This window comes from Mytilus trossulus, chromosome 8 (genome assembly GCF_036588685.1).
Source record: "Mytilus trossulus isolate FHL-02 chromosome 8, PNRI_Mtr1.1.1.hap1, whole genome shotgun sequence".
Classification (NCBI taxonomy): domain Eukaryota; kingdom Metazoa; phylum Mollusca; class Bivalvia; order Mytilida; family Mytilidae; genus Mytilus; species Mytilus trossulus.
The window spans coordinates 8687474-8708992 of NC_086380.1; the positions used below are offsets into that span (position 1 = coordinate 8687474).

Below are 21519 nucleotides of genomic sequence, written 5' to 3' on the forward strand. Positions count from 1 at the left end.
AACTTTAAATATCTAATACATCCAGTGGTGATCCATATCAGATCGATAAAAGATTAATGTGATAAGAATTTGAAAGCTAGTTTTGTTTTAATGTTTAAAGGCAAAAAGAGGTAATGATTCAGATAGTTTTTGAAATTGTTTATAATAGTCAAACTTAGATGGGTGCTGGGCTTTCATTCAAATAACTGCTTAAAATCAAGTCTAGACAAGGTGTACTTTAAATATGACATTATTTAGCGTGTATTTGTTATGAAATAAATTTAGTGAAACGTTTTGTGATTCAACTAGGTGAATACGAATATGTATCCCCCTTACAGAGCTCTCCACCCCTGGAACAAGTATATATACCAAATCCATCTTTTACATTGTTATAAGACTCTGAAGAGGGATTACTAGCCATTGTATGCATATGTGTGGTAGGAATGAGCGCCTAGAGTATGTCATTATTACTTGCTTCCGGTTATATGATATGGTAAAACAAATCAGATAAAATATATGTTGCTGATTAAATAATAGTATATAAACACTTATCAGATGAAAACTTTTTTCACAGATGCGATTAAAACCATTGGCGTTAATGCATTCATACCGTTTTTAAATTTGTTGAGGGACGAAAGATCACATAAATAAAAAAAGTACTGACAACGCCATGACTCGAAAAGAAAAAGACAATAAGACAAACAATAGTACACAAAACACAAGTTAGAAAAACTAAGCAACACGAACTCCACCAAGAAATGTGGTGATCTCAGCTGCATTTAGTACAACAAAGCATGATCGCTGTAGTTTATGTAAAAATATGAAAAGGGTTGGATAGTGGATCACTCAGCTGCTCATCCCTACTACAAAAAGATCAAACTCATATGCCAAAGACAAACTGTAATATTTTGGCAAAGCTCGACAACAATTTCAGTCGTTGTATTTTTAAACTTCCACCTACTTGAAATACGTTATAAATGGTATAAATAGTTGTAAATGGAAGATTATACTCTTTGTTGAACGTTTTCTAGATGCTGATATAAACCGATATTGAAATACATTCTGAGTGTCCAGTGCTAATGGCACAGTGGATAAATCAACATTGTTATCACAAACGAATTGACATCTTTCTGACATTTGACTTTTTTGTCCATTTGGGACACCGATAGTTTGTTCTATTAAACATTGATACCATATTGTTTATTCTTTTGTATAGATTACAATTTATACAAAATTAGATGTCGAATGTATGAAATAATTGGATTATATATATGTTAGCGGCAATAAATGAAATTAGGCATTAAGCTTAATTCCTAGGTAATAAGCTAACGCCTAGGCAGTAAGTCTATTGCCTAAATGATGTTAGGCATAAGTCTTAAATCCTAGGATTTAAGGGAAAACGATACAGTTACAAGTGCGGTAAAGCGTTGCTAACGTAAAATGTTATTTTCGCAGCGTCAAACTGTGATATATCGGGAAAAGATGCATGTTTCGACTGATTTTTATTATTCAAATTGATTTAATTTAAAAACGAGTGAATGGACCCCTATTTTTTAAAACGACATTTTGTTTCATTTTGCAGGGAGATTATGTGAATCAAATTTTATAAAACTGTAAATAATGCATTTTGTTTAATGTTGATAAATATATAGCCAAAAATTACGTTTTTTCTCAATTCATTACCATTTGAGAAAAATGAGTTATTTCTGAATTAAAAATGCATACATTTTTAGAATACTTATAAAATACAGAAATTACAAATTATTTAACAAAAAACAATTTTTGTTTATCTTTTAAAACCAAAAAGTTATGGTTTTCTTTCGAAAGGGAAAATACGGCCACAAATCCGAATTTTTAGCAAATATAAAAAATTTCGACCTCATTTAACTCAAAAAGTAGCACCAGAAGGTTTATTTCTTATTACATATTTGATTTAATCAGGCAAAAAATAGCCTATATGGAAATTTTCATCACACTGTAAAATACGGGATCAAAACTGTATCGTATGCCCTTAAGCTTAAATCCTGAAAAATGTGTGCAGGCATTAAGCTTAATGCCTAAAATATAAGTGCGAGTAAGTAAAAGACAGTTACTCATTTAAAAAAAAATATTTGTTACATAATCACATTATGAGAACGGGGGCATGTTTATCGAAAACGACATAAGATCGGTCCTATAAAATATACTTAGAACAGAAATTATGACAAAGTTAGGACCGACTTACAACATGTCTCAGCGTGTACATCGAAGATATCTTAGAATTATCTTAGCTAGGATGTCCTAACCGCTGTCCTTGAGTATTGGCGTAAAAGATAAAAACAAATGAAAAACAATGAAATATTGTATCAAATTTAACCAACAACTTTAATTTAAAAACCAAAAATAATTATTAGCTTAAAATTAAAGTGTAATAATTTGATAATTTTGATTTCATAATTGTACAATTAAACTTTTTATAACAAAACATAAGTAAAAAAATACAACTTCGTTTTATATTAGAATTGAACAAACTAACGGATCTGAATTCGAAGATTCATACTAAAAAAGTCAAAAGAGTACTTCAACTAATTTCTTTTTTAACATATATTTGAATATGAGCAAAAGAAACAAAATCTAATTTTACCGATGAAAAACTATTGGGTCCAGTTTCATCCAAAATATAAAAAAGAAGATGTGGTATGATTGCTATTGATACAACTGTCCACAGGAGACCGGAAATAGAACTACAAATAAAATATGTTTTTTTTTATATTAAAACGCGTAAAGTAATAATCATGATAATTTAAAAATAAGAAAACTTGATAAAATCATTTTGTTATGGAACTGTTAACAAAGAAAAATTATTTATCTTATAAAAAAAAATAGAAAATGGCCACGGTGAGCAAAAATCATGTCTTAATTTTGTCTACTTTTGACCAGTATCAACCAGCTCAACTAGTGTAGTGTACAAATTAAATATTATAATAACTCTATGAAATCTGCCCCGGGTCTTTTCTTTGATTAGATACAATCAGTTTTTTAAAATCTTTTTAACATTTTGTAATACCACAAAAACAAGAAAAAAATATGAGTTAATTCTGTTTTTTAACTGCTAAAATTACTAAATAAAGTTACTAAATTTGAAGATCTGTCAACTAAATGTATATTTATACATGTCATATTAGAAATGAAAATTTAGAAACGATTTTATATTAAGAATTAATCACCAAGTATGCATAAATTACAGAGTTTACCTATTGCCTAAAATTATGTTCGGCAATAGGATGAATAATCATCATCAGGTTTTAGGAAATAAGCTTAATGCTTGAATATTTCAGGCAATAACTTAATGCCTAGGTGTTAGCTTATTGCCTAGGATTTAAGCTTAATGCCTAATTTCACTTATTGCTGCTAACATATATAAGTGAATATTCACAGTTGCAAGTTTATAGAATCACTCGAACATGTGTTATGTTCCAATGGATGGACAGAAATCGTAAAATGCAGATAACAATTATAAATGTAAAAAGTAATATATATTTGAATTTTTTTAGAAATTGTAAATAATAACCAGTGTACACCAAAACAAAATATACCTTCTCTTACTTACAGTTTTATTCGTCTTAGAACAATTTTTGATACACGCATGTTTCCTGGTTTGAAATCATCTATACATTCTATTAAAAAGAATATTCAACTGTTTTTTATAATGATATTCTATATCAGATGTTTCAGAGAAGACTAAACGGGAAGACAGATTTTTATAGAGGTTGGAATTCGTATGTAAATGGATTTGGAGATTTGGAGGCGGAATTTTGGTTGGGTAAATATTTTTTGATTTTTTAAAACTAAATATGACTTATTATTTTAGAATTTCGACATTAGGATACCTAGTACCATGTTCTAAATAATGTTGTATATACAGCTTACAAAACATGAAATATGTGTTACTGTCATGCTAATTAAAATTTATGATATCACTCATGTGGAGTCATGGCCTGTTAACAATCAAATCATGAATGATCAAGTTGTTTCTGTCCTACAAGGCTGTTTATAACTTTTAAAATAAGGAAAAAAAATTACAAGTTAGTTACTTGTTTAAATACAGAAATGATATGAAGGTTTGACATAGTTATTTATGGCAAAAGACACTTATCATTTGACCGTAGCGTTTCTTAGTGACAGCAGAGATACCTATGTAAAGTTCGCCTATCAAAATGGAAAATAAAGAAAAACGGAATGATTTCTTTGTCATTGTCAGGAACAGTCTTGTGTCCAAGAAGTGTTAAGCTCGATAACTGAAGATAAAGATGCCCAAAATTGCATAAAATTTCAATGCAAATGTCTTTACTTTATATTCTAGTGGCAATAAGTGAAACTATTCGTTAACCTTCAATTCTATTCAGTAAGTTAAACCTAAGTAGAACGTTTATTGTCCAATAGAAATACGCAATATTCTCAATTCTTATAATTCAATATGAACTCTTGAAAAATATGCCCAGGATTTAATTTTGATACCCACAATGTCAATGGGAGTAAGTGAACAGACATTTATTTAAAATTACGAAACATTCGGTACAAAACAACATGTGAGCCATTCATAATGTAGATAATATTTTCAGTTACATGTTGATTGTCTAATAACGCCTAGATGGACTTTCTGTGATGGTACATTAAAAGGTCATATTCTTGTGAAATTTTCACAAGAAAAAACCTTCAAATCAATTAAACCACATTTTCAGATCGCACACAAATATATGTTTTCCTACTGTCCGTTATTTTAAGTAACAGTATTGCACGTAGGACAGTGAAATTGCACTATCTGGATCTGCACTTTGTATATGCATTCGTAAAATAAGGGATTCCACCAATTGATAATTGATTATCGTAAAATCCCTACCAAATTCCGTTTTGTTGTAAAAATGTTATTGTACGTGTTTTATACAATCACTGAAAATATGAAATCCTAAATTACAGGACATTAGTTTAATTTGAATACCAGCTATGCATTATTCAAATATATTAATTGAATAAATAGTACCAGGATCATAATCTAGTACACCAGTATATAAGACTCATCAATGACGCTCATATCAAAATATTTATAAAGCCAAACAAGAACAAAGGTGTAGATCATTGAGGAACCAACATTCCAAACAGTTGTGCCAAATACGGCTAAGGTAATCTATGCCTAGGATAAGAAAATCCTTAGTTTTCGAAAAATTCAAAGCTTTGTAAACGGGAAATTTTATAAAAATTACCACATAGACATCATCCATTTCCCTTATTTACATGTACTATAAATAAAGGACAAGCGTACATATACAAACACTATATATTTAATGAATTTATTTTTGCTTAAAAAGTTTGGATAACTATTATAAATTTCTCATCTTTATGGTAGCTAATCATATTTTCTATTTATATATATATATCTACATTGTTAAATGTGATATCAAGCTTCTTTAAACACGTGTTTTCAACAAAGTAAACTCTTTTGATCCAAAGAGTGTAAAAATATAGACAATGCTATTCCTATTGTGTAGCATGGATGTGTATCACGATAGCTTTGATATGATAAAAACAAGCGAAGGTTAACAAATATTCAATGTGAACTACTTTTGTCTGATTTGTAACCTATCACTTGAAATGCGGGTTCAATATGAAGTATTTTTATGTTAGATCAGAATGGGAATGGAAAAGGGGAATATGTCAAAGAGATAACAATCCTACCAAAGAGAAGGTAACAGCCAAAGGTCACTATTGGGTCTTTAACGTAGCGAGAAAACAACTGGAGGTGGTCATCATCTGGCCCCTTAATTGAAGTATGCACTATTTCAGTGAAAATGGACGTCATACTAAACTTCGAAATATATAATTGAACTAAAATTAAAAAAACACACAGGATTAACAAAGACCAAATGCTTCTGAATTTGGACAGACGCAAACTTACGGTGTAGTTAAATATGTATTGTGAGATCTCAACCCTATCCCCTTACATCTAGCATGTCTAGCCAATGTAGAATAATGAAACATACAGCAATAACCGTATTTTAGTAAAACTCAGTTTAAAAGAAGTTCGAGTCCATTGTCAGAATAGGTAATAAAGGAAACTAGGCAAAAAGACGATACAAAATTCAACGAAGGACTACTAGCAGTTACTGACATGCCAGCTCCAGACCTCAATTAAACAGATTGAAAGGTTATGTCTTCATCATATGAAAATCAAGCACAATCCCTCGTGTTAGGGTTTTTTAGAATAAAAGTATTTATTCCGATGCAAAGACCCTATATATAAGTGAATCAATATTAATACCAAAAAATGCAATTCTTAATAACCTGATAACCGTATCGTAATTTTATCCCTTCGTAATCAGTCTGTTTAAATGTTTGATTAGATTTAGAGGTGAATACCGACATTTTGTGCTTTGTAAAGAATATAACTATAAATATTGTATGTGAAATATCTGAACGTATAAGATGTCTGCATGTTGATTTAAAATTACTAAGTATGTTCTTGTATCGATGATAAAATTTGATAAATGTTTTGACTAGTCAATTTGTAGTTTGTGATATTGAATACCCTGGTATAATAATTTTTCAGTAATACAGAGAATTGTTTCGCAAAAATCAAATACAATGTTACATACACGAGCGAATCGAACAAGTTAAACGAGTTTGATGCGAGCTTTTTTCCTGTTTATATGCTTTAAAATTTCCACTTTATATACAACTGAAATAAGTTAGATAGAAGTCTCAAAAATACCATTCGAATTGATGGTATTCCAAATGCCTTAAAAATAAGAAACGACCTGTGTAACAAAGAATAAGTCGAAATCAACAGATTAAAAGATTATGACGTTAAAAATAACAAGTACGAGGACGACTTAACAAATGAAGACAATATACTAGTAAGGTAAAAATTGTAAACGAATAGATTCAACTTAAAACGTAACAAAGTTTGATGATTCAAATACTATTTTAGTCTGGTAAGCATGTTTTTTAGTAGTTGAAATCTTCTTCAAACTAGCATTCAGTAACAGGTAGTAATATCGGCTGAGGTCTTGGTATCTTTGGTTTACTGTTTGCAGTTTTTGGATAAGTTTCGACAAAATAAGATCAGCACTCTTTACATAATATTTTTATTGTGGCTGTTTTATCATTTTATAATGTGGTGGTGTCGTACACTATTGTCCCAAGTGATAAGAGGGTTAAGTAAATCCGAGGCACTGTCCTGATTGCTGTCTGTTCATTCAGTTTTCGTTTTTTTTAAATTAAAAAATCAACAAAGACCAGGCTCAGTGTTCGGTTTGTCAGACGCGCGATTCAATTGAATACGATTCAATAGTGGCGCTTTAATAAAACAAATCAAAAGACCAAACCAAGGAGGAAGTTCATGAGCATTTAATACAAACAAATCCACAAAGTATATAGACAAAGCCTTGTTTTGTTGTAATGATTCTTATATTTAAGTTCAACAGATTTTCCTCACACGCTTATTCCACAACTCTCATTTAGTGATCTGTTTTAGGCAACCAAAAGATACATACATTGACTAAGCAGGCCAATTATGAACTAAGAGTAGACATCTCCGATTTTGATGGTTACAAAGCTTATGCCAGATATATAACGTTTTCTGTTGGTGATGCCTCTACCAACTATATACTAACTGTTTCTGGTTACAGTGGGAATGCTGGTAAGTTATGATTTATTACGAAACAATAGCAATAAAAAAACCAACTTAAAATGGATTACCCGAAACCGCAATGACAACACCCTTATGTGCTTAACCATAGAGACATTTTTTGTCAATGTGTACCAAGTACATAATGATGTGTAAAATATACAGTGTAAGCTATTCATTTGTTATCAAACATTTTGAGAGTTGAAATTTCTCCAATGTGGTTACTACTTACAATTGATAGTCCCTTTAACACAAATAGATCGTATTTGTGTTTTTCATCCATTTTATGAACCATTCTTTTTATTATCGAAACAACTAATATAACTTCGTTCTTCAAATCTGGCATCTTCTACGGCAAATTAAACGATAGACTTTAAGACACATTTTTCTTTTTGACAAATTAGGGCATGTTTGTTCGGCTTAAGTAGAATTAACACAGGACACCGATGCCTGTGCAAAATATATGTTTTCCTTTAGTGGTCGTTATCAGGTATGCTCAGGTAAACAGGTTAGAGTAGCCATTCACGTAGTGGTTTGTAAAATCTAATCTAAATGAAAATTTTGTCTGCAGCTTGATAATGTTAAGTGGAACCGTGCGAGTAGTTTCTACTTCTGCCATGCAGCTACGTCTTTTTTGGCGATAGTTTGAAATTTTAAAATACTTAATTTACACTATATTTGTATTATTTGTGTACCATTGTTTGTCTGTTTGTCTTTTTCCTTTTTAGCCATGGCTTTGTCAGTTTATTTTCAATGTAAGAAATTTAATGTCCCTCTGGTTATTTCCGCTCCTGTTTTACAACACTCATTTTACACGGACACACTGTGTATGTCTTCTAATAAAGCGAAAACTCTTATATTTTATCTTAAAATTGATTTGTGATTTCTGGCGTGTCAGCAATATTTACATCTGTCAGGTATCCACTTCCTGTTTGCTGATAGTCTGAAATTTGACACAACACTTTGTACATGGACTTGTTTTCCGACAACTATTCTTTGATTATGATAAAGGCGAATACTTTTAAATTTGATCTGAAGCTGGTTAAATATAGATTCTTACATTGATACCAGTGGATTATCGGATTTATCCAATTGAGATAGTTAAATTAAAAATTTATGATCTAACTATAGAGAATGGATAAATCCGATAATCCACGAGTAACTATGTGAGAATCTGTGTCTCTAATGATATAAAATTAATTTTCTTTTTTTGTTAAGGGTGCTATAAACAGTTTCGTATAAAAAAAAAACTAGGGGTTATTCCCCAACTAAAAAGAGACATGGAAGGAAGTCCCTTTTTATCAACATAATTGGTAAAAAGTATCATGTTTTTTGTATTTGGTTGTAAAGATATGTTAATTAACTTCAATTAAAACAGGTTGAATGATTAAAATAATTTAAAAAATTAGATTAAATATTCATGTTTTGAGGGGAGACAACACTCTAAACAGTCGGTTTTTTTGGCAGTGAAAATTCAAAACTTATTTGCAGCCACTGTAGCTCTTTTCGGAGGAGGCGAACGTAGCCTGAAGCATGAATTTTTTGAAAGACCAGGTAAAAATCTATGAAATTCATACAACTTTGATTATGAAAAATGTGCAGGTATCATGTCTTCAGGGGTGTGCACATGACCTGATTTCAGGTTTTTTAAGCTTAAATTAGGCAATGTTTTTCCCAGTTTCTCTGGATAAAACTTTTTTATACTATTAAAAGTACACTTTTTTTTATTCCATTATAAACTAGAGAACATTCTGATTCCAGTGATATCTAGTTTTATACAGGTATCTTTATTAATCAGTCCACCACTAAGGGTCACTTATACATGGTCCCTCAAAATATGACGTCATAGAAAAAAACTGTTGATTGCACCCTAAAGGAAAATTTCCTTCGAGTGCCTTTCACATTTCACAAAGTTGTCAATTTCATTAACACCTGTTAGCATATTTTGATTCATCAAGTTAGCTAAAAGGTTTATGACCCTTAAAATCTTCCAATGATCTTTTGAGATCACCGGCAATCGCACGTTGATTAATTTGTTTTATACAATGGGTTCGGAAAGGGATAAATTTCCATAGAATTAGAGAAATTGAGTTTATATGGTCATAGTATTTATGCATTTTAAAATCCGCCATGCATCTACTGCGCGTTTGTCTATAGTTCTTTAACACTCTTTGTGCGAGGAAAATGTGGCAACGTTTTTTTTGTCTTCAATGAAAGGGAAAGCTTGATATTTAGACCAAAGCTTGATGATGTGTTACCTTAGAACATGTACTTTGACCTACAATGCCGTCAGTGGAATTACATTTTATTGAATTTGACTTATAATTAGGTATATTTAAACTTATAACATTATTTCGTCAAAAACAAGGCATGTATACATATCATAAAACTATCAAGATGCCATACAGTTGGAAAACAAGTTGCCGCACTGTAAATATGTCAACAGCAGCAAGTTGCCGTACCCTATGCTTGGTTCATTTTTACCGATATTCTTTAGAAAACGTCTTTTTGAGAGCAAAGTTTAGTAATATGAAGTCACACTATCATAATCAAAAGATTTGTCAGGAAAAAGAATGAAAATTTGTGGAGCAATTTTCTGGAGGGCGATTGAAATCTTATGGTATCAAGTGCACCGTTTCGGAGTATTACACAAAAAATTTTGTTTGTTTGCTACTTGTTGGTATGAAAAATTAAAGCTTTATACATCAGTAAATCGTTTCCGAAGCGATAACGATAGAAATGGTCTAAATTAAAGGAATTCTTTATTTGTTTATTGATTTGTTTCTTCCTCTCCGCTTCGTTGGTACCCAATTTCCGGTGGCAAAGATATACACAGTGACTAACATTTATTATTTTACACAGCTCGATCTGTTTGCATAAAAAAACGCCTGTTCCAAGTCAGGAATATAACAGTTGTTATCCATTCGTTTGATTTCTTTTTGCTTTTGATTTTACCATTTGATTAGGGACTTTCCGTTTTGAATTTTCCTCGAAGTTTAGTATGTTTGTGATTTTACATTTTGCTTTATCAAAACTTAATTCTTAAGTGAAGTAAATTTTACAGGCTTGTGAAAACATGTTTAAAAATAATGTTCTTTTCTGATGTCTTGATTTTTTAATCTTAACAGGAGACAGCCTGGAATGCCATAATGGTCAAGCCTTTACTACCAAAGACAGGGACAACGATTCAGGGACAAACAATTGTGGTATATACAGACAGGGTGCATGGTGGTATAAAAACTGTGGATATTCAAGCCTGAATGGGGTATATATTGAAGGAGGAAAGACAAGCTTCAAAGGAATATCTTGGTACTATTGGAAGAATAACTGGTATTCAATGAAGTCGTCTTCAATGATGATTAGGAGACTTTAATTGTATACGCATGTAAATTAATATGTGTTATAATAAAATATTTATTTGAAACATTTTATATTGCATTGTATAATTTGTTTGTTATTGAGCAGGAAATAATTGCACGTCCTTTGCATTTTAGGTATGCTTTTGGTATTTTTGACGATCTAAATTCTAGTATGAAACTTGCTTTGATACTTGCTAATCGTCTCGCTCATGTTACATCTTGTTAAGTCTGTAGGTAAAACATCAGTTTAAAGATAGCTTACATTTTATCGCACTCAGCTAGTAAACGTAAAAGATAAACGAATTTGCATTTAACAAAAATCATAGACATATCAATAACGATAGTGAAGACTGGTTATAGTAAAATAGTGATGATATCATTTATCAGTTAATAAAGGAGGAGGTTTGACCAGTTGATGTTTTTGGTCCTAGTCAATATGTGTTTAAAAAGTAATTTCAAACCTTTCAAATAACCTACTTCAGATGTTTATACGACATTAGTCTGTCGGATATTAGTACTTATATTTTCTTTTTTTTCTTTCATATTAGCATAAAGACTTTAAACTTTTGAAATTACGTCATAAATATCAAATCTGCTTAACAGTCTCATTTTAATATCTTGTCATTGCTGTTTTGATATGAGCAACAACTTCACCTATGATTCAAAATGTATTTTACAAAAATATAATTTGTGTAAAATTTATTTCTAGGTGATAACTGTTACCAATATATATTTTGGCAAAAAACATATATTAAATAGCTGCTAAAGGTATGTTATGTAAATGTGAACGTGTATTACGTCAAATGTGACTTCACAAGTGATCTTTATGCAGTTATGTGCCCAAACATATTCATTTTTAAATATAATTAATATAAATTTGACAACTTTGCATATGTTTTCTCTGTTGCTATGTCATAAACTAAAAAGGCTGTTATTGTACCTCTTTTTCGTTTTTTGTACGAATAAGGCCATTTTTTTTCGTCAAAAAGGGTTTTTTGTGACACAGTTGATGATCAAAATGAGAGATCTCAATACGGTTGCTTTATGTGATAGTTGAAATTTGCGGCAACAATTAGTTTAGTGTTTTAAATGGTGTTATAACAAACCGGTAAGAGCTGTATGTTGATTACGCGTAAAGTATAATCCAAGTTTACGACGAATTGTTCTGCTTATATATACTGGTATAAAAAAAAAAGAAGGATTTGTATGTGCACAGCAAAAACAAAACAAAAACAACAAAGAAACAAAGCTTTTATTACTGTTCCTCTTCTTAAAGTATCATCTGGATGGTTGTTTCCATGGACATTCATTTTGTTTCCGGTTCATCTATATAAAATGACAGATAGACGCATTCTTTTTTATTTCTTGCTATTGTCTGTCAACTGTTAGTTGACTCAACTTTAAGTCTATTGTTTTCTTCCATATATACATCCGGTCGATGACATTTTGCTGTTGTCTGCCTCTGATTTTCATTTATTGTTTTAAGCGTAAAGCAAATTGTTGGTTAATTCATATGAATTGTTTAACGTTTTGGACTGCCGGGGTAATATGACCCTTTCCACACTGTATTGGTTTTCACTTATTGTTTTAGTCCGAACGGTATAGTTGTTTTCATTCTCGTCATTAAGTCTATTGACTTATTTTAAACATTGGTAGTGATACCACATCTCCTTGTTAATGTAATTGTTAAATAAACAAGTATCGTCGACGCAGCATCGCCATTCCAAGAAATTAAGAGAAGGATTTATCACAAGTGTCTCTTTTTTATGTTTTTTTTCTAGCGTTAAAATGATAAGGCAAATTCCACACGTTTTTTCATATGGTAAAAAATGTTCCATAGTTAGGTTCAACACATAAATATCTTCAATAATTAATAGTCTATAAGCATCAAAAACATAGTATGGATAAAGAAAAGCAACAGTAGTTGTTCGAAAGTCATAAAACCGAGGAAAACACATACACTATAAGAGGAAAATAACAAAACAACAGAAACACTGAAGTGCAACAATAAACTAACGACAATGCAACACAGACAGAAAAGAGCTATAAGAAAACATCTGCCATTTTCCTGACTTGGTACATGACATTGTGAGAAAAATGGTGAGTTGAACCTGAGTTTGCTAGCCAAACCTCGCCCCCTTTTTTGGGAATGTTAAATATACAGTGCAATCTGGTTCCTAGTGTGTCGGATTACACATGTTACACTGTAACACCAAATAAACAACATTAAAAGAGGGACGAAAGATACCAAAGGAACAGTCAAACTCATAAATCTAAAACAAACTGACAACGCCATGGCTAAAAATGAAAAGGACAAACAAACAACAGCACACACAGCACAACATAGAAAACTAAAGAATAAACAACACGAACCCCACCAAAAAAATTAGGGGTGATCTCAGGTGCTCCGGAAGGGTAAGCAGATCTTGCTCCACCCGTCGTGTTGCTTATGTGATAACAAATCCGGTAAATAGTCTAATTCGGTAGGTCACATTCAATTGCGGGATACAGTTAAAACAATGAATGCAGGAACGTTTAGGACAGAGAACGTTTAGGACAGAGAATGTTTTCCTCTTATAATTAATGTATCCCTCAGTTTTAGTTTGTTACCCCGATATTTTTTTTTTACATCGATTTACGAGTTTTGAACAGCGGTATACTACTGTTGCCTTTATTCAAATACACAAATAAACTAAACAATAGTACATTTTGACATACTAACAACAGAATAAAAACAAAAACGTAAAACGTAAAACAACCAAGGAAAGCACACAAAAACAGCACAAGAATCCCTGGTTTTAATATCTTGTCCTTTGTATTTACAAATCATACAGATCTTTTTGTCTATTTACTAATTATTTCACTATATTTTCATTCCAAAACAAGAGATTCAAATGTCATCTGTCCAATGGATTTACACCAAGAAGTGATGCTTATTTCTTATTGGGTAGAAAGAACATGTTTTAACTTGTACCGCATTAATTCCTGTCTGACTGAATACAAATAAATTTCAGAAAGGAAGGAAAGCCTAAGGTTTTGATTTTAATAGATAAGACGAAATTTACTGTTTGTTATCCCAAAAAAAAATTGAAAAAGCGAAAAGTTTTATACTTCTTTTTATCTATGTAAACTATCCTAATTGTGACGAACATCAGTTATCATCATATAATTTAATTGAGGATGTTACGCGTCTCCTGATTGGCTGACGTTGTTTATTTTAACATCTCATAGACATAATTTTTTCATGTGACTGTGACGTTTTCGTCATTTTTTCATAGTTTACTCCGGTTCAAAATAGAATTTTGACAGATATATCATGTTATGGAGGGGTATTTGCAAAAAATACCAGTCGAGGGACTGTAAAATTACCCGAGCCGCATGGCGAGGGAAATTTGGTTCCAAGACTGGTATTTTTCGCAAATACCCCTCCATAACATGATATATTTGTTTAATTACACCGAATAGATTTTGATTATATCTCTCTGAACAGGTCAAAGGAAATCTTTTGTTTTACTAGAAGTAGTAAGCTGTCATCCATAAACATGTTTATGCATAATTAGCATTTGTGTATAAAAACATAATCTCATTAGGAATTATACCACAACAAAAATGTTATGTGAATAAACTAAATGTGCAAGATTGATAAACATTTAATTTTGATAAATAAAACACTATGCAAAATAAGTAATTCATGTGCAATATAAACAGAATCATGAAAAAAACAGTGTCAACTATAAATGTTCAAAACATGAACTTTATGAAATATTGTAAATGGTGACATAACAGTTATTCAACACAATAGGGTGCTTATTAGAAGTGAATAATTTCTGTTGGTTTAGTCGGAAAGAGGGTGTAATTCAGCCTCTCACTGTTGAATACTTTGAACAACATAATCATACTGAGCTTCAGTTAAATCTGATTCAGTGACATCCAATACGAAATTATTTATATTTTCATTGTTATTGTTTTGCAGTGAATTTCCAACTGCATACAACGAAATTGAAGCAGACATGTCATGCTTCTGCGCAGTAGATGTGTCACGAACATAGTTAGTTAATAAAATATGAAATTACTATATTGATTTTGGAGGAATTTGTGACACATTTTCACAGTATAAATGGAATTTGCAAAAAGTGTCCCATGATGGATGACAACAGGTAAGTGAAGTATTGCATTGGAGTACCAGTTAAAGAACTATTTTAAATCTATACGAAAATGAGTGTTATTGTGACGCTGGTTGTCAGCTTCAGCATATTTTGAAATATGAAGTTATTTTCTATGATAACTTTAACTTCGAATGTCATTGCGATTTTATTTTTATTAGTTCATGCACAGAATATCTAAATATATTTACAGTCCACTGGAACCTATAAAATAAAACTCATCATAATGACTTCATTAATCAAATCATTAGTCGTTTGTTTATTCAACAATTGTCTGATGATTGTGAACTAAGGTAATGCCACTCGTAATCAGTGTCAACTATAAATGTTCAAAACATGAACTTTATGAAATATTGTAAATGGTGACATAACAGTTATTCAACACAATAGGGTGCTTATTAGAAGTGAATAATTTCTGTTGGTTTAGTCGGAAAGAGGGTGTAATTCAGCCTCTCACTGTTGAATACTTTGAACAACATAATCATACTGAGCTTCAGTTAAATCTGATTCAGTGACATCCAATACGAAATTATTTATATTTTCATTGTTATTGTTTTGCAGTGAATTTCCAACTGCATACAACGAAATTGAAGCAGACATGTCATGCTTCTGCGCAGTAGATGTGTCACGAACATAGTTAGTTAATAAAATATGAAATTACTATATTGATTTTGGAGGAATTTGTGACACATTTTCACAGTATAAATGGAATTTGCAAAAAGTGTCCCATGATGGATGACAACAGGTAAGTGAAGTATTGCATGGGAGTACCAGTTAAAGAACTATTTTAAATCGATACGAAAATGAGTGTTATTGTGACGCTGGTTGTCAGCTTCAGCATATTTTGAAATATGAAGTTATTTTCCATGATAACTTTAACTTCGAATGTCATTGCGATTTTATTTTTATTAGTTCATGCACAGAATATCTAAATATATTTACAGTCCACTGGAACCTATAAAATAAAACTCATCATAATGACTTCATTAATCAAATCATTAGTCGTTTGTTTATTCAACAATTGTCTGATGATTGTGAACTAAGGTAATGCCACTCGTAATCACTTAATTAAATCAAATCCTGATTTAAATTAAAGTTACGTAATCAACAAGGTCTTGTTTGGTGTATATAATAATGATTAATTGTATTTGTTTCAGGTTGCATCAAAGGTTTCTATAACACTTAGTTTTTATTTTGTAATATTGAATATAGTAAATTTTACCTTTGGGTTCCCGTTTGAATGGTTTAACACAAGTAAATTTGGGGCCCTTTTTAGCTTGTTGTTCAGTGTGAGCCAAGGCTCCATGTTGAAGGCCGTACATTGACACTCACACAACATCTTCCTATATAAATATATTTTTCATAAATTTTACAATATTTTGAATAGTTGTGTGTAGAAAAAAAAGTTGTATGAGTATCCATTATTCTTTATTGCAAGAAAATAACAAAACAATGACACAGACTTATCACATCAAATCTACAGGGACACATTAAAAATTCTACCCTACTCTATTTTCCAGGAATAAAATTCATACAATGTATATCATTAATGTGAAACCCAGTTTTACTATTAAATCGGACCTGCATGCAGATAATATTAGCAATTACTTGGTGTTATTAATGGTGTATTGATGGTCACAGTATGGGTTGCATGTATTTTTTTTATGTATGATTAAGTGCACTTATATTATAAGAACTTATATTAATTATTTAAATAGCAATAACTTCCATTTTTCTCTTGTTTGGTGTATGAAGACGATAAGGGTTATACAAAAGATTATTTAATTGAATAAAGTTTTCCTTAATTTGGAAGTTATATCATTGGAAGCAGTTTTGTTGAATGATGATATTAATATAACGATGATCTGTTTTGGAGGTAGGGGGAGCCAGAGTGCCAATAGAACATGTTGAAAGGATAGGTGTTGGATATTTTCAAATGAGCAGAAAAACAGAACATTGACACTTTCTGTCATCACACATATAATTGTAAAATGTCTTCAGCGATATGAATATTTCAAGAATAATATCGAAAATATCAATATTTAACCATATATAAAATATATTGCTATATAGTATTATTTAATTTTGCAGGTTCAATATAATGATAAAGATGGCAAATTAAACCAAGAGTCAAAGTTGTACAAATTGACTTGTGAGGAGGTGAAAACAGATTTTACTGCTGGATATTTTGTTTTTGAAGGTATTATGATTAATTTAAGTACAATGTCTCATGATGTACGTCAAGTAATGTGCATATTTTTTCTTTTACTGTTTAATTTTTAAAATGATAAGGTAATACATCTATAATGGTAATGTTGACCCAACTGAAGAACTACAGAATATTATTATTCAGATTTTTTTATATACATGTATTTAAATTGTATTTTCTTTTCTTTTCCAGAACATGCATGAAACAGACTATAGTAATAAAAGTGGTGAGTGAAACATTGAGTTGTTCCTCTTTGTATGAAAAAATTTTTTGAAAACATTGAGTTGTTCCCCTTTTATTCATTTGTGCTATAAATAACAAAATTGAAGAATTGTTTTCTCAGTAAGGCAATAACATCCAATCAAATGCTTGCTTGTATCAATCTTTAACTGCATATAGCTAAATAAGAACACTTATTTCATGGTTATAGTTGATATTTACAAATTTAGGTAGAAAGGTTAAAATGGGATATGCATGGTTTACTTGGTGTTGTCTTCAAAATTTGTTGATTTTGATTGTGACATGTTATGGTGATGTCCTGGACATCAAAAATGTGTGTAAGGTCGAGCAAGACTTGGATTATATCCCTACTGGATATTCCTGTACCTTTTCTAGAACTCATTACAGTCAAGTCTATGTGTACCAGGGTAAACTCATCAAAACAATAAACTTCGACACGTTTAACATAAAATCCACTTTAATTGTGTTTGGGATAGTCGATCAGGTTAAGATTGATCGCGGATCTATGGAATTATGTCAAAGAATTGATGCAAAGAACCCCTCCATTGTCATTGTAAATGGACAAAACTGTGAAAATGTAAGTTTAAATTATAGGTTTTATTGTTTTTGTTTTTATAACTAGCTGTCCCCATAGTCAGTTTGTATGTATGTTGAACAACAACAACAACAACAACAATACTTTATTTTAAGAGGGTTACACAGTTAGCTATATAACTAATCTTCCCTGAGGCCCTCATCATGAGAAATCAAACAAAATGCAAACATATACATTGCATACATTAGTATAAAAAGTCAAGTATGATAATAATGTTTAATACAACTTGATAAAATGTGATGAAAAAAAAATAAACATGATGACATGATCAGTTTTTAATATCATTGATATAGATATTCGAAAGTCTCGTATAGCATGTTCAAACTAAAAAGTACACATGTGTTTCCAGGTATCATGGTGTAGTTCTCAACAAGCAATTCTCCCCAACTCCCTATTACCCACATAAAATGTTGAGGGTCCAGTGAAAAACACATTAGAACATGTTAGAAACGGTCAGGTAGTAGGAAACAGACATTTCGAGGTCTTTTGTAGCTGATTTTGCGGTATGGGCCTTGCTCATTGTTGAAGGTCGTACAGTGATCTATATTTGGTCTCTTGTGGAGAGTTGTCTCATTGACAATCATACCACATCTTATTCATAATTAATGTTTACTATCTCAAAAATGCTGGAGAGGTTTTTTCTTAATGTTTCTTACTTTCTTTTTTCTCTGTGAAAGTTCAATAGACAATATTGTTTAGTTTTAAAAATTGAATACAAGAATATGACCCTCTGAATGTATTTTCATTAAATGTTGACACATATATGTATCAATTGTGACATTTTGCTGCATCTATATATTATTTTTCTGTTATCCACAGCTACTGTTGCATAGGTACTATTTCTGTACTAAGAATATGTAGTACTTGAAATTTATTTTTAATATTCAGTACTATTTTCTTTCTTTAAAATTATTGTAATATTTAGGTACCTGTATTTTACAGTACTTAATTTGTACTTGAAATTAAGGTACTACAGATTTTTGGTCTACTACCTTTACATTTTCAGCATTTTGAATGTTTTTCTATTTCAAATCTCTTAAAATTATGATTTCCACACATGGAATATTGTATTATTTCTGTACCAAAATATTTAATACAAATCAAGTACTGTAAAATACAAGTACCTCAATATTACAATAATTTTAAAGTAAAGAAATAGTACTAAATATTAAAAGTAAATTTCCAGTACTTCATATTTTTAGTACAGAAATAGTACCTATGCAAAAGTAGCTGTGTATTCAAAAACAATTAGGAATAAGATAAGTTAAATATATATTTTATTTATATTTTGTAGATGTTCAGTTCATCACAGGACTCCTCATCAGTTGTATTGACAGGTATGCTCTCATCTATGGATATCTCAGCTTTGACTGCATCACCTATGACAGCATCAGCTTTGGCTACATCAGCATCTTTTCTATTTGCATCTACATCTTCATCAACATCCGCACCAACATGTGTTCCTTCCTATATTGAGGACAAACAGGTAAGCACTTACTTAATAAACATCTGTAAACATAAATATATTTGATACAATTCATCATTCACATATAATGTTGCGAGAATAGTATTTTTAGATGAAACAGAGACTTTGTCCTTGTTTTAAATTGTCATTTCATTATTTTTTTTCATGTTTTTATTTCGTTTGCTTTTTTTTGTTTTTTTTGTTTTTGTTTTTAGAACAACTGTAGATATGTGTGTAATGATTCAAGTGCTTTCTTCGGGTACTTTAACCCCGCTTGAAACTTATCTCAACCATTTAGGTATAAAGTGGACAATACACACACATTCGAACTGATAAACCAACAGTTTCTTGTTTGGTTTCCATCCAAATTCCAATATTCTTGAAGGAAAAAAAAAGAAAAGAAAAAGATTATACTAAAATGTAAATAGGTGTTGAAAAAATATATATATATGTACCTTTGCTACTGATCTGTTGAAGAACTATCAGGTATGATGGGTTCTGGAAGAAGCTCCTCTTCACTGTTATCACCACTATATACATTCATCTCTGATACATTGATTATAGCCCTGTGTTGACACAGTGGTTGCTGCATATATGCTGTAGCCATTTCATTTCTGAAATATTCTTTAGGTGAAAGTAGTTATCAAAAGTACCAGGATTATAATACATATACTTATGAAAGATCAGATTTTATGGATTTTGGGATTAACAGCATCTCTCTTAGGTTAGTATACTATTTATCATGTTTATTATTCATTTCCATATTTGTTTTTAAGTATGGGAATAAGGTGATTAACCTCAATTCTTAACATGCTTTTTTACTGTTGGTATTAAAAAATGTCCTACTCGATCAACATGTTTAACCGATGAGGTATTTCAATGGAGAATGAAAAGATTTTGTTGTTATTATTTACATGCATTATATATGGTATACATTTGTACACATGTAGCTTACATTTAGACAACAATCATACCAAACATACCAAACATACATGAAGATTGACATGAAAAAGGAAAGAAAGAATTCTATAAAAAAAATTCTTCCCATATATATACTTATCAAAGATTATGTTTTTTCTCTACCCCAGAAGTGTGTTTTCTCTATACAAAACTGATCAGTGATAATTTAAAAGATTAAATAAAACAGAAAGTTGAAGAGCATTATTATAATTGTTGTAGTTTTTTTATTTGATAGCAACAGTAGCCTTTACAACATGGGAAATTGTAAAATGTATCAAAAAAAAAAAAAAAAAAAAACCATATAGGGGACAAACAAGACAATAAGCATTCTCAGAAAGAATGGGAAAATTGAGGGGAAAGAAAATGAAAATGAAAAGCTCCATAGAAGTGAGTAGTGATGATGAGGATTCCTTTAACTCATGCCAGGATGCTGATAGTGTCTAAAATGTTTTTACATTTGCATTAAAATACAAACACAATAGTTAGCAACCCTATAACTCATCATTATGATGTTATCTCTGATGGTTGGTATTCTGAAAGGCTGTAGATGGGTCGAATGGATTTTTAATGTACTGAATGAAGATCCTCAGGGGAAACTAATTCAACCTCAAGGATAACCCATGCAACCTCAGGGGCAACCCATGCAACCCCCAGGACAACCAATTCAACCTCCGGCTCAACCCATACAACCTCAGGGACAACCAATTCAACCTCAGGGGCAACACATATAACCTCAGGCACAACCCATACAACCTCAGGGACAACCCATAAAACCTCAGGGGCAACCCATGCAACCTCAAGTGCAACCAATTCAGCCTCAACAACAACTAAGAAGGTCACAAAGAGTACGCAACCGTGTAAATAGACTAAATATTTAAACTTACCT

At 31.0% G+C, this 21519-nt stretch overlaps 1 protein-coding gene across 1 annotated transcript in view; it reads left to right on the forward strand.

The window, feature by feature from the left end:
- Positions 1 to 11073, forward strand: part of LOC134728241 (uncharacterized) — a 35714-nt gene extending 24641 nt beyond the window's left edge. The window contains exons 4-6 of the mRNA XM_063592780.1: positions 3685 to 3781; positions 7490 to 7654; positions 10771 to 11073. Coding sequence (XP_063448850.1) covers positions 3685 to 3781; positions 7490 to 7654; positions 10771 to 11015 — 507 coding nt within the window. The 3' untranslated portion in view covers positions 11016 to 11073. The remainder of the gene's footprint in view (positions 1 to 3684; positions 3782 to 7489; positions 7655 to 10770) is intronic.
- Positions 11074 to 21519: the final 10446 nt, after the last annotated feature.